This window comes from Cydia fagiglandana, chromosome 16, assembly GCF_963556715.1.
Source record: "Cydia fagiglandana chromosome 16, ilCydFagi1.1, whole genome shotgun sequence".
NCBI classification, from domain to species: Eukaryota; Metazoa; Arthropoda; class Insecta; order Lepidoptera; family Tortricidae; genus Cydia; species Cydia fagiglandana.
This window is the reverse complement of record NC_085947.1, coordinates 3,534,216-3,546,965: the sequence shown is the minus strand read 5'-3', so window position 1 is coordinate 3,546,965 and position 12,750 is coordinate 3,534,216. Positions and strand designations below refer to the sequence as shown.

General features: G+C 50.1%; 1 protein-coding gene and 1 long non-coding RNA gene across 2 annotated transcripts in view; one reads left to right on the top strand and one right to left on the bottom strand.

The window, feature by feature from the left end:
* Positions 1 to 12,630, top strand: part of LOC134671782 (zinc finger SWIM domain-containing protein 4-like) — a 106,787-nt gene extending 94,157 nt beyond the window's left edge. Inside the window, exons 21-23 of the mRNA XM_063529612.1 lie at positions 4,547 to 4,669; positions 5,998 to 6,184; positions 7,167 to 12,630. Of these exons, the coding sequence (XP_063385682.1) occupies positions 4,547 to 4,669; positions 5,998 to 6,184; positions 7,167 to 7,297 (441 nt within the window). The 3' untranslated portion in view covers positions 7,298 to 12,630. The remainder of the gene's footprint in view (positions 1 to 4,546; positions 4,670 to 5,997; positions 6,185 to 7,166) is intronic.
* The window catches only part of LOC134671797 (uncharacterized), a 498,925-nt gene that overhangs the window by 218,558 nt on the left and 267,617 nt on the right, over positions 1 to 12,750 (bottom strand). The window lies entirely within an intron of this gene.

Below are 12,750 nucleotides of genomic sequence, written 5' to 3'. Positions count from 1 at the left end.
GTGCGAGGGCTCGGCGGGCGCCTTCGAGGCGGCGTGCGCGGCCGTCGGCGGCGCGGCGGCGCGCGGCGCGCTCGCCTCCAGCCAGCTGTTCGCCGTCGCCCGCTACATGGAGCAGCGCGGACAACCCGCCAGAGCGATGAGGCTGGCCACGCTGGCCATGAGGAACCTGCACCTCCACTACAACCAGGTGAGGGTCTAGGAGTGTGCGAGGGCTCGGCGGGCGCCTTCGAGGCGGCGTGCGCGGCCGTCGGCGGCGCGGCGGCGCGCGGCGCGCTCGCCTCCAGCCAGCTGTTCGCCGTCGCCCGCTACATGGAGCAGCGCGGACAACCCGCCAGAGCGATGAGGCTGGCCACGCTGGCCATGAGGAACCTGCACCTCCACTACAACCAGGTGAGGGTCTAGGAGTGTGCGAGGGCTCGGCGGGCGCCTTCGAGGCGGCGTGCGCGGCCGTCGGCGGCGCGGCGGCGCGCGGCGCGCTCGCCTCCAGCCAGCTGTTCGCCGTCGCCCGCTACATGGAGCAGCGCGGACAACCCGCCAGAGCGATGAGGCTGGCCACGCTGGCCATGAGGAACCTGCACCTCCACTACAACCAGGTGAGGGTCTAGGAGTGTGCGAGGGCTCGGCGGGCGCCTTCGAGGCGGCGTGCGCGGCCGTCGGCGGCGCGGCGGCGCGCGGCGCGCTCGCCTCCAGCCAGCTGTTCGCCGTCGCCCGCTACATGGAGCAGCGCGGACAACCCGCCAGAGCGATGAGGCTGGCCACGCTGGCCATGAGGAACCTGCACCTCCACTACAACCAGGTGAGGGTCTAGGAGTGTGCGAGGGCTCGGCGGGCGCCTTCGAGGCGGCGTGCGCGGCCGTCGGCGGCGCGGCGGCGCGCGGCGCGCTCGCCTCCAGCCAGCTGTTCGCCGTCGCCCGCTACATGGAGCAGCGCGGACAACCCGCCAGAGCGATGAGGCTGGCCACGCTGGCCATGAGGAACCTGCACCTCCACTACAACCAGGTGAGGGTCTAGGAGTGTGCGAGGGCTCGGCGGGCGCCTTCGAGGCGGCGTGCGCGGCCGTCGGCGGCGCGGCGGCGCGCGGCGCGCTCGCCTCCAGCCAGCTGTTCGCCGTCGCCCGCTACATGGAGCAGCGCGGACAACCCGCCAGAGCGATGAGGCTGGCCACGCTGGCCATGAGGAACCTGCACCTCCACTACAACCAGGTGAGGGTCTAGGAGTGTGCGAGGGCTCGGCGGGCGCCTTCGAGGCGGCGTGCGCGGCCGTCGGCGGCGCGGCGGCGCGCGGCGCGCTCGCCTCCAGCCAGCTGTTCGCCGTCGCCCGCTACATGGAGCAGCGCGGACAACCCGCCAGAGCGATGAGGCTGGCCACGCTGGCCATGAGGAACCTGCACCTCCACTACAACCAGGTGAGGGTCTAGGAGTGTGCGAGGGCTCGGCGGGCGCCTTCGAGGCGGCGTGCGCGGCCGTCGGCGGCGCGGCGGCGCGCGGCGCGCTCGCCTCCAGCCAGCTGTTCGCCGTCGCCCGCTACATGGAGCAGCGCGGACAACCCGCCAGAGCGATGAGGCTGGCCACGCTGGCCATGAGGAACCTGCACCTCCACTACAACCAGGTGAGGGTCTAGGAGTGTGCGAGGGCTCGGCGGGCGCCTTCGAGGCGGCGTGCGCGGCCGTCGGCGGCGCGGCGGCGCGCGGCGCGCTCGCCTCCAGCCAGCTGTTCGCCGTCGCCCGCTACATGGAGCAGCGCGGACAACCCGCCAGAGCGATGAGGCTGGCCACGCTGGCCATGAGGAACCTGCACCTCCACTACAACCAGGTGAGGGTCTAGGAGTGTGCGAGGGCTCGGCGGGCGCCTTCGAGGCGGCGTGCGCGGCCGTCGGCGGCGCGGCGGCGCGCGGCGCGCTCGCCTCCAGCCAGCTGTTCGCCGTCGCCCGCTACATGGAGCAGCGCGGACAACCCGCCAGAGCGATGAGGCTGGCCACGCTGGCCATGAGGAACCTGCACCTCCACTACAACCAGGTGAGGGTCTAGGAGTGTGCGAGGGCTCGGCGGGCGCCTTCGAGGCGGCGTGCGCGGCCGTCGGCGGCGCGGCGGCGCGCGGCGCGCTCGCCTCCAGCCAGCTGTTCGCCGTCGCCCGCTACATGGAGCAGCGCGGACAACCCGCCAGAGCGATGAGGCTGGCCACGCTGGCCATGAGGAACCTGCACCTCCACTACAACCAGGTGAGGGTCTAGGAGTGTGCGAGGGCTCGGCGGGCGCCTTCGAGGCGGCGTGCGCGGCCGTCGGCGGCGCGGCGGCGCGCGGCGCGCTCGCCTCCAGCCAGCTGTTCGCCGTCGCCCGCTACATGGAGCAGCGCGGACAACCCGCCAGAGCGATGAGGCTGGCCACGCTGGCCATGAGGAACCTGCACCTCCACTACAACCAGGTGAGGGTCTAGGAGTGTGCGAGGGCTCGGCGGGCGCCTTCGAGGCGGCGTGCGCGGCCGTCGGCGGCGCGGCGGCGCGCGGCGCGCTCGCCTCCAGCCAGCTGTTCGCCGTCGCCCGCTACATGGAGCAGCGCGGACAACCCGCCAGAGCGATGAGGCTGGCCACGCTGGCCATGAGGAACCTGCACCTCCACTACAACCAGGTGAGGGTCTAGGAGTGTGCGAGGGCTCGGCGGGCGCCTTCGAGGCGGCGTGCGCGGCCGTCGGCGGCGCGGCGGCGCGCGGCGCGCTCGCCTCCAGCCAGCTGTTCGCCGTCGCCCGCTACATGGAGCAGCGCGGACAACCCGCCAGAGCGATGAGGCTGGCCACGCTGGCCATGAGGAACCTGCACCTCCACTACAACCAGGTGAGGGTCTAGGAGTGTGCGAGGGCTCGGCGGGCGCCTTCGAGGCGGCGTGCGCGGCCGTCGGCGGCGCGGCGGCGCGCGGCGCGCTCGCCTCCAGCCAGCTGTTCGCCGTCGCCCGCTACATGGAGCAGCGCGGACAACCCGCCAGAGCGATGAGGCTGGCCACGCTGGCCATGAGGAACCTGCACCTCCACTACAACCAGGTGAGGGTCTAGGAGTGTGCGAGGGCTCGGCGGGCGCCTTCGAGGCGGCGTGCGCGGCCGTCGGCGGCGCGGCGGCGCGCGGCGCGCTCGCCTCCAGCCAGCTGTTCGCCGTCGCCCGCTACATGGAGCAGCGCGGACAACCCGCCAGAGCGATGAGGCTGGCCACGCTGGCCATGAGGAACCTGCACCTCCACTACAACCAGGTGAGGGTCTAGGAGTGTGCGAGGGCTCGGCGGGCGCCTTCGAGGCGGCGTGCGCGGCCGTCGGCGGCGCGGCGGCGCGCGGCGCGCTCGCCTCCAGCCAGCTGTTCGCCGTCGCCCGCTACATGGAGCAGCGCGGACAACCCGCCAGAGCGATGAGGCTGGCCACGCTGGCCATGAGGAACCTGCACCTCCACTACAACCAGGTGAGGGTCTAGGAGTGTGCGAGGGCTCGGCGGGCGCCTTCGAGGCGGCGTGCGCGGCCGTCGGCGGCGCGGCGGCGCGCGGCGCGCTCGCCTCCAGCCAGCTGTTCGCCGTCGCCCGCTACATGGTGCAGCGCGGACAACCCGCCAGAGCGATGAGGCTGGCCACGCTGGCCATGAGGAACCTGCACCTCCACTACAACCAGGTGAGGGTCTAGGAGTGTGCGAGGGCTCGGCGGGCGCCTTCGAGGCGGCGTGCGCGGCCGTCGGCGGCGCGGCGGCGCGCGGCGCGCTCGCCTCCAGCCAGCTGTTCGCCGTCGCCCGCTACATGGAGCAGCGCGGACAACCCGCCAGAGCGATGAGGCTGGCCACGCTGGCCATGAGGAACCTGCACCTCCACTACAACCAGGTGAGGGTCTAGGAGTGTGCGAGGGCTCGGCGGGCGCCTTCGAGGCGGCGTGCGCGGCCGTCGGCGGCGCGGCGGCGCGCGGCGCGCTCGCCTCCAGCCAGCTGTTCGCTGTGGCGCGCTACATGGAGCAGCGCGGACAACCCGCCAGAGCGATGAGGCTAGCCACGCTGGCCATGAGGAATCTTCACCTACATTACAACCAGGTGAGGGATTTTTCTGCCAGCGAAACCTTTAGAGAGTCCAGAGACCGAGAACGTTCGAGGCGTCCTGCGCGTCCGTCGGCGACGTGGAGCGCGCTCGCCTCCAGCCGGCTGTTCGCGGCGGCCCGATATATGGAGCAGCGAGGACAACTTGCTAGGGCAATTGGCTGGCCGCGTTGGCTATAAAAAATCTGCATCTTCATTATAACAAGGTAAGAAAATTGTATAACTTTAACATGCTTTAACGTAGCACGCGCAGTCGCCAGGTGTCTGGAGGGAAAAGCGTGTTCGCTTCGAAACTACTGTTCGCTGTGGCCAAATTTTTCATAAAAACACACAAAATTTCAGTTAATGGTTTTCTGACACCCTTCTGATGAACAACGAAGACATGGTTTGCATACTACTCAAAACATGGGTTTGACATTGACATCCTTTCTTTCCCATGTTCTTAGCTGTGACGTTCACCTTCTTTCATCTACTAAAGTTTAGTTTTTTGTCTTTACAGGACAGCCATCCAGCAATAGCGGACATCCACTGGGCCGTAGCGTTAGCACATTCGCTGGGTCGCGCGGAGCTGCAAGCCATGTTGCCTCTACTCGTCAAGAACGTCCAATGTGCCCCAGTGCTGGTGAGTAGGAACTTGACAGGACACAGTCATCCATCTATCATCATCTCATGTCAGCCATAAGACGTCCACTGCTGAACATAGGCCTCCCCCTTAGACCTCCATACGTGCCGGTTAGAAGCGACCCGCATCCAGCGTCTTCCGGCAACCTCAAGGTCGTCTGTCCATCTTGTGGGTGGACGTCCTACGCTGCGCTTGCTAGTCCGTGGTCTCCACTCGACCACTTTTCGACCCCATCGGCCATCTTCTCTGCGTGCAGTGTGGCCTGCTCATTGCCACTTCAGCTTGCTAATCCGGTGGGCTATGTCGCTATGTGTGTATGGCATCCATCTATATGTAGAAGATATCCACTGGGCATTAGCACATTCGCTATTAGGTCGCGCCAACGCCTAGAGCAACTGCTAGAGATTTGAATAAGGTACTTTATTTACTCGGTTGAAGGTTCAAATTTATCTAAACTCTAGCATAATGCTGATGTGAATCGTATCATCTCTGTCTTATTTTAACGTCATCTGCTTTCCATCTTCTAATATTGTGAGACTTTCAGCGCGCATGTCATCATTTGGCGACGTCAAGGCTTTCTTTTTAGGGTCCCGTACCCAAAGGGTAAAAACGGGACCCTATTACTAAGACTCCACTGTCCGTCTATCCGTCTGTCTGTCACCAAGCTGTATCTCATGAACCGTGATAGCTAGACAGTTGAAATTTTCACAGATGATGTATTTCTGTTGCCGCTATAACAACAAACACTGAAAACAGAATACCGTTTGTGCGGAAATCCCAATACATTCCACGACTCTTCTCATTCCAAACATTCTAAAATAAATATTTAAGTGGGGCTCCCATAAAACAAACATGAATTTTTTGCCGTCTTTTGTGTAATGGTACGGAACTCTTAGTACGCGAGTCCGACTCACACTTGGCCGGCTTTTATTTACGTAACTCGTACAATAAGGGCTGATTTAGACGCCGCGTGAACTCGCATGCGGTTTACATTGCGGATGTGGATTGCGTCCAATTCAACCGACCAATCAAAACCCGCAATGGTATGAAACTCGCATGCGAGTTCTCGCATCTTTTAAATCGGGCCTAGGCCCCATTCGCACGACAGCTTCTTCAACGCGCGTTAAAAAAGCGTTCGAATGGCACAAATGAATACATGTGTATTTATTCACACGATGGCGGTGGCGCTTTTTATTAAGCGTTGTTGGATTTTCGACTTTAAGCCTTGGTCGTTAAGTCGAATTTAGAGTGTGGACAGATTCAAGCGCTTTAACGCGCGTTGAAAAATCTGTCGTGCGAATGAGGGCTTAGAATCGTCCCTGTTCCAGTCGGACGTGCTGCGGCGCTGCTGCGTGGCGGCGGCGGGCTGCTCGCGCGCGCGGCCGCCGCCGCCGCGGCCGCCCACGCCGCTGCGGCCGCTGCTGGAGGCCGCGCTGCGCGCCTACGCCTCCACCACGCACGCGCGCCTCGCGCACATCTCCCCCCGGCATTACGCCGACTTCGTCGAGTTCCTGGGTGAGTGTGTACCTAACTTTACAGTCGAAGCAATTTTTTTCTTCTTGTATGTTACCTCCCGTGATTCTTCTCACTTGATGGTCTCATCGGAAGATCAGCGATGGAAGCCACCAGCAACATGCTGATATGGGGCCATTTCGTGGCACTTTAATCTTATTTTGTGTTTTCTTGTATTTAATGTATTGTACCGATTGTTTGTGCGTACGAATAAATCAATTCTATTCTACTATTGTCACGTCAAAGTGCGAAGTGGCACAGTAATCATTATTCAAATTCCTTGACCTTACTAGAAAATACTATTACAATTGTAAACTGAAAGATGTTGTCTTATTCTTACTTAACAACACTTTCAGCTTTCGCGACAAAGCATGCGGTCTTTAGCTATCAATAGAATTATTATGGCGGCAGGTTTAGGTATATAACTTGTTAAGATCCCACCCGTGCAAAGCCGGCACGGTCGCTAGTGATATACAGGGTGGAAAGATAAGTCGGGCCCTGAAGGGAAACTACCTTAAATCCTTAAGCTGGCTCATTTTACATAAAGGAGACATTCCTTTATTTTTAAAAAGAAACAAAACTGCATTCAAAGTATTTTTCTTTTTTTCTTCAATTTGGCTTGTCTAAAAAAATCTTAAGTACTAAATATTAGATTTTATGGATATTTTGTACGACAGACGAGTGTAAGACCTAATATTTCTTGGAGAAATGTTATCATTAACATTAACTGTATCGACTAGTAGAATAAAATCGCGAGTTTTTATTTTTTTGAATTTTTAATCGGTTTGAGTCCCGGGCGAGGCAAGCGAGATTTAGAAAATCTTTGAATGCAGTTTTGATTCTTTTTAAAAATAAAGGAAGGTCTCCTGTAAGTAAAATGGGCCAGCTTAAGGATTTAAGGTAGTTTCCCTCCAGGGCCCGACTTATCTTTCCACCCTGTATATATCAACTATTCCACAAACAATCAATCATTTTTCTATTGCAGGTAAAGCTAGAGACACATTCGCGCTCGCACACGACGGTCCCCATCAGTTCGCGGCTCTGTTACAGGAAATCAAACTCAAATACAAGGGCAAGAAGAAACTAATGTTCCTCGTTAAAGAGCGCTTCGGCTGAACGCTAAGGCCATATATATAACGGTTATTTTTGTATGAACACTGCCGATTTTCGTTTTGAAAAACGGCTTTAAGTAACCAAGCCCTGTAGACAACATGCCAATCGCTCTGTCACTGTCACACTAATATAGAAGAGTGATAGAGACACAAAGCGATTTGGTAGCGAAGCGCAAGCTATTACCACCTTGGCTAGGCCGGTAGTATTCTCTTACATAATACCTGATTAAATTGGTTTGTCCATATCGAAATCTTCCAAAAAACTGGATTACATTTCTTAATCTAGAAATAAGCTTGACTGCCCCATTGACTGACGAAATATTAATATCAAAAATTGCGTATTTGAAAAATGTATAAATGTCTCAATTTAACATGTCAACAAAACTAGGTCCGTTCGTCCATGAACCTTTGGAGTATTGAGGGTGGTTCGTAGCACAAATGTCAGTTTGGGAATCTCGAATGTTCCAGAATCGATAGCAAACGCTGTTGTTATTTCAGAAATTATTCCAGTCCGTTAGGTTAGTAAAGTGGACTTCAATGACACATCAAATGCTGTATTTCTTCAATGATATCGGATCTCTAAATCAGAATGGCTGAGACTTACATTTTTTTATATGTAATAGGATTATTTTTTCATTGCAGCAGGGCGAAAGAATCACCTTTACTAGGTAGCCTTAATATTACAGTTTGTAATCGTGACATTTTAAAGATCCGTGTTGTACGCTCTGCTACATTTTTTGTTACATTAAAATACAGGGTGTTACTGACCATCGGGCTTTAAATCCAGGGCTCGATTCTACTCGCTAAACTGAGCTACTTTTATTATGGCACCAACCCCGAAATCCCGAATTTTTCGACGTCGACGTTTTCTATGGATAAGCCAAAAAAAGATCCCTGATTTTAGGGTTGGTCCCATAGTAAAAGTAGCTCAGTTTAGCGAATAAAATCAAGCCCTGGAATTAAAGCCCTATGGTCAGACACATACTGTATAAAAGTGTTAAGCGCTAGCCAGTATTCCAACGCTGTTTTGTTTTTAAAAGTGCAATCGATCCGTTTATGTTTTTTTTTTTGTTAAATGCGTGCAATATGGCGCCGTTATTAACTGTTGTCTATGTCTATGGCCATAGACGAAATCGTACTTTTACCGGTAAGGTAAACACCAATACCTCATACATGGTAACACTGTGTACCAAACCAGTCTAACGTAAAGTATTATTTTTTATTTAATGCATAGATAATAGACCTCAGAAATGTCATTTTAATGTAAGTAAATATTGTAATGATCTCAATGATTCCATTTTGTGTAAATAGACTTAATTGGTGTAAATATAGATAAGCTTAGGGATCGAGGTATGTACGTATAGTTTCTTTTCGGTTTGTGCGAACGATTTATTTTTCTGATCCACAAATGTAAATGAAGCAAGGATACTCTGAACAGTATTTCTTATATATCATATGTTAGGGTGTTTGCACAGACCTAGGATAGTATAGTTCGCCGTCGTATAGCGTCCTTTATGGAATCAATCAATAAATATGACACAACACCAAAGAAATATTAAGATAAGTCCAAAAGTGTGAGATAACCGTGCCGTTCTCTCTTTAAATGATCATCCACTCTCTTCTCTCTGGTGTCTTTTATTCAACAGCCTTGTTCGTTTTTTAAATAACTTGATATTTTTTGTTTTAGCCAGACTGATAATTACTTATGGATCTAGAACCACTTATTTCCGCCTCTTTGTTTGAAGCTCTCGTGTTCACTTGTTTTTGTTAGTTATAATTGTTTTTTTTTCTACAAGCTTACGTTTGACTAGATGGCAATTGGTTAATAAAGTGGAGGCTAATAAAAAAAGTCTGTCAAGCCATTTCCTTCAGTAGAAAAAAGCGGAAAATTAAAAAAAAATTACAGCTTGGCAACAAAGAGTAGAAATTAAAAAATGGCAACACTGTAGTGTCGTCCCTTTCAAACCAATTCGTATAAGAAAACGGGACGACATTACAGTGTTGCCACTTCTGAATTTCTACTCTTGTTGCCAAGCTGTAGGCGCCAAGGACGGGACGGGACGATTATTCCCATAGAAAATTTAAATTTCTCGCCTTTTTCTACTGACAAACTTGTTTGACCGGCTTTATTAGTTTTTACTTCATTATCCAATTGACAAGTATGTTTCGCATATTATTTTACTTCGGCGTCTTAGACTCTGATATTTTTTATGAACTTGTAACTTTCACTCTAAAGTAGCGTAGATAAACTAACAAGAAGTGCATTTATAAAGATAGATGTTAATGTTTAAATAGACATTCGGATAGTGTTCAAATATTAGTATGAATTGGAAATAGTTATTAAGGATGAAAACGGGGAATTTTGTACTTTTTGTGGTGTTGTGGGTTGCCAGTCTTAAAATATTTAAATTTTACGGAAACTGCCAACCCTATTATAATGTGTCAAATAAAATAGTCACACCACACATGACTGTCTCTAATTTGTTTCGTTTTATAATTATTGTATATAAATATTATTGGTAAAGTATTTAGTTACAGCGCTGAGTGTTCAAATACTTGGATGTTGTATGTATTCGATCTGGGATTGGCACAATTTTATAATCAGAATAATAAGCTTTTGTTCCCTTTATAAAAAAACGAGCTTGATGTTCATACATTAAAATGAAAATAGCTAATTCGCACATCAAGAAACATTAAGGGCGTTCGCTAGTTGGCGCGGTTGCACGGAGTGGGTGAGCGGGTTAACGAAAAATGTACTCTGTCAAGCCATTTCCGTCAGTAGAAAAGAGCGGCAAATTTAAAAAATGTAGGCGCGAAGGGTTATCGTCCCATAGACAATTTTAATTTCGCGCCTTTTTCTACTGACAAACTTATTTGAACGGCTGTAGTATGAGCAACGCTAACTGGCGCGGATGCGTGCGACGCGTGCGTGCGCCGACGTCGACTCCGTACAGGGCTATAACCGCGAAAATCGAAGTTCGCAATTCGCGGGCATTTTTCTCTGTCACTCTAATTACGCCTTCATTGGAGTAAAAGAGAAAGATCGCCGCAATTTGTGATTTTCGGTTTTCGCGGTAGCCCCTCAGGTGCGCCAGCTAGCAGACGCCATTTAATCAAAATTGGACTATGTCTTGAATAAACCTACATAAATGATATAATGACATAAAATAGCGTGTTCAAAATATGTCTATCGGCCTAGAAGTGAATGTATAAAAGGGAACAAAGTTGCAATCAGAAAAAAGAGGTTATTAGTTTCGAATGTAAGATGACTCGTCAAATTGAACGCACTGGCCACGACATTGCGCGACTGGCTTCGTCTAAGACGACAACCATAGGTTGGAGCGAGACACCGCAATTGGATCTTTCGTTCCTACCTATGGTTGTCGCCTTAGCCGAAGCCAGTCGCGCAATGTCGTGGCTGGCGCGTAGTAGAGTAGACAAATGACTACCGCAGTTTCGAGGTTTGTCTAAGTCTACGATATATTTTGCATTTTCAGCGCCATGTAAAAAAAAATGTAATTCGGACTGATAAACAAAATATTAATATTATCACTGCGACATTCTAAAACTTAAAAACATTCAGTTGATTTTCGCTGACTGTTCGTACAGTTAATTGTAAAATATGGGTGCACTCATCATATTCAAAAATATGTCCCGATCTTACGTCAGTGAATTAAGTACTACATACTCAAAAATATGTCCCATAGCTCGTATTATGTCAGCGAATTAAGAACTATGGGACATATTTTTGAGTAACTAGTATGCTCCCAAATTTTTACACTCGACTGTACATAATGGTACATTTATTTTGGTTACCCAGTCTGAACCATGGTACAAACTGTACATTTTGTACTTATTCGTAAGTAGACTGTGTAAATTTAGAAGCAATAATTTCGCCTTAGCCGGCCTGTGTTTCAATGTTTACTGAAATTGTATAATTCATTGCTTATTTGTTAATTTCGCTCAAAATATTGGTAAATATAGATCAAGCAGATCTTGTCAGTAGAAAAAGGCGGCAAATTTGAAAAATGTAGGCGCGAAAGGATATCATATCAATATAAAATTTGAATTTCGCGCCTTTTTCTACAGACAAGATTTGCTTGACCATTTATACTTGAATTCTTTTTAACAAGAACCTTAACAACATTGATATATTTGTTATGGAAACCAGTAGCAAAAGAGCGAGATCTTTCGCAAATGGTTTGTGAAAAATTTGTATTGATACCAATATCTTGGGAGTAATTAATTTTATTATTTATTAACAGTGATCGTACATTTTCTAGCATTTTTGGTGCAGCGGAGTGGCGTTAACGGAATTGGTTTCGATCACTGTTTATTAATTTTTGTCAGCATTTCAAATTCATTTCCATTTTATCGCTTATTGGTTAAAAAATATATATTGTTACATGTAGGAATTGCTATGGCAATTTTAATATTTTCTTTTAAATATTAAGACTGACAAGGACATATTAAAAATACATACATGTCATATAACTTCAACAATTGTACCAACTTAATAATATTCTTTGCATTTTACAAAAATAATATCAAGTACTTTTTTCATCTCACTCTGTAGTATCTTTAGGTATGTGGACAGAAGAGTGACAGCAAATCAATCAAGTTCGACAAGAAATTGTAGAAAATTATTGAGGGCGCCACTTGCTACGTAACTGTCACATTTTGACATAAAATGCTTAAACATGGCAACAATTTAGTATGATTTTTTTTTTAGGTTCATTTTATTTAATTATAGTACATTGTGCAACATGGGGCGTAAGTTGAATATTGCAAACGAGAGTAAGTTAAATCGCGACAGCTTGCCGGAGCGATTTATAGACTCGAGTTTGCAATATTATTACGCCCCGAGTTACACACAATGTTTTTCATCACACTTGCGATACAAAAATTAAGTATAAAGACAAAAAACTGTTAATTATGGCACTAGAAACTTCATAACTCCCTAGGGAGAACGCTTTTTCTATAACTCCCGCTAAACCTGCGTGCAATTCCACATTTACTGAGCGAGTGTTATGAAAACTATTTTATGTCCACTACAGGTTCGACTACGTAGGACTTCCTAAAGAACGTCACATAAAGTTTCTGTCACTTTTCTGTCCACTAAGAAATTCATACAAAAGTCGACTTGCCAAATTGTAACGCCAAACCTCAAGTGCCTTCAGGCGAGTCCATTGCGCCAGGCCGGCTGTTCGATTCCCAACCTTATTTGTACGTGCTCAGTGTCGATTATATTTTGTAATTGTGTTGTACGTAAAACGTTGACACCCTTCAGTGTTGGTATGACGAAGGTGATACTTTCAATATAAATAATTGAAAACTGATTTTGCGTTTTATTTTTATTTCACACTTTAATTGTAAGATAACTACGATTAATCTATTAGAACACAATTAAGTGCCCTATTAAGCATAGTATTAAAATGCCCTATCAAGCACTATTAA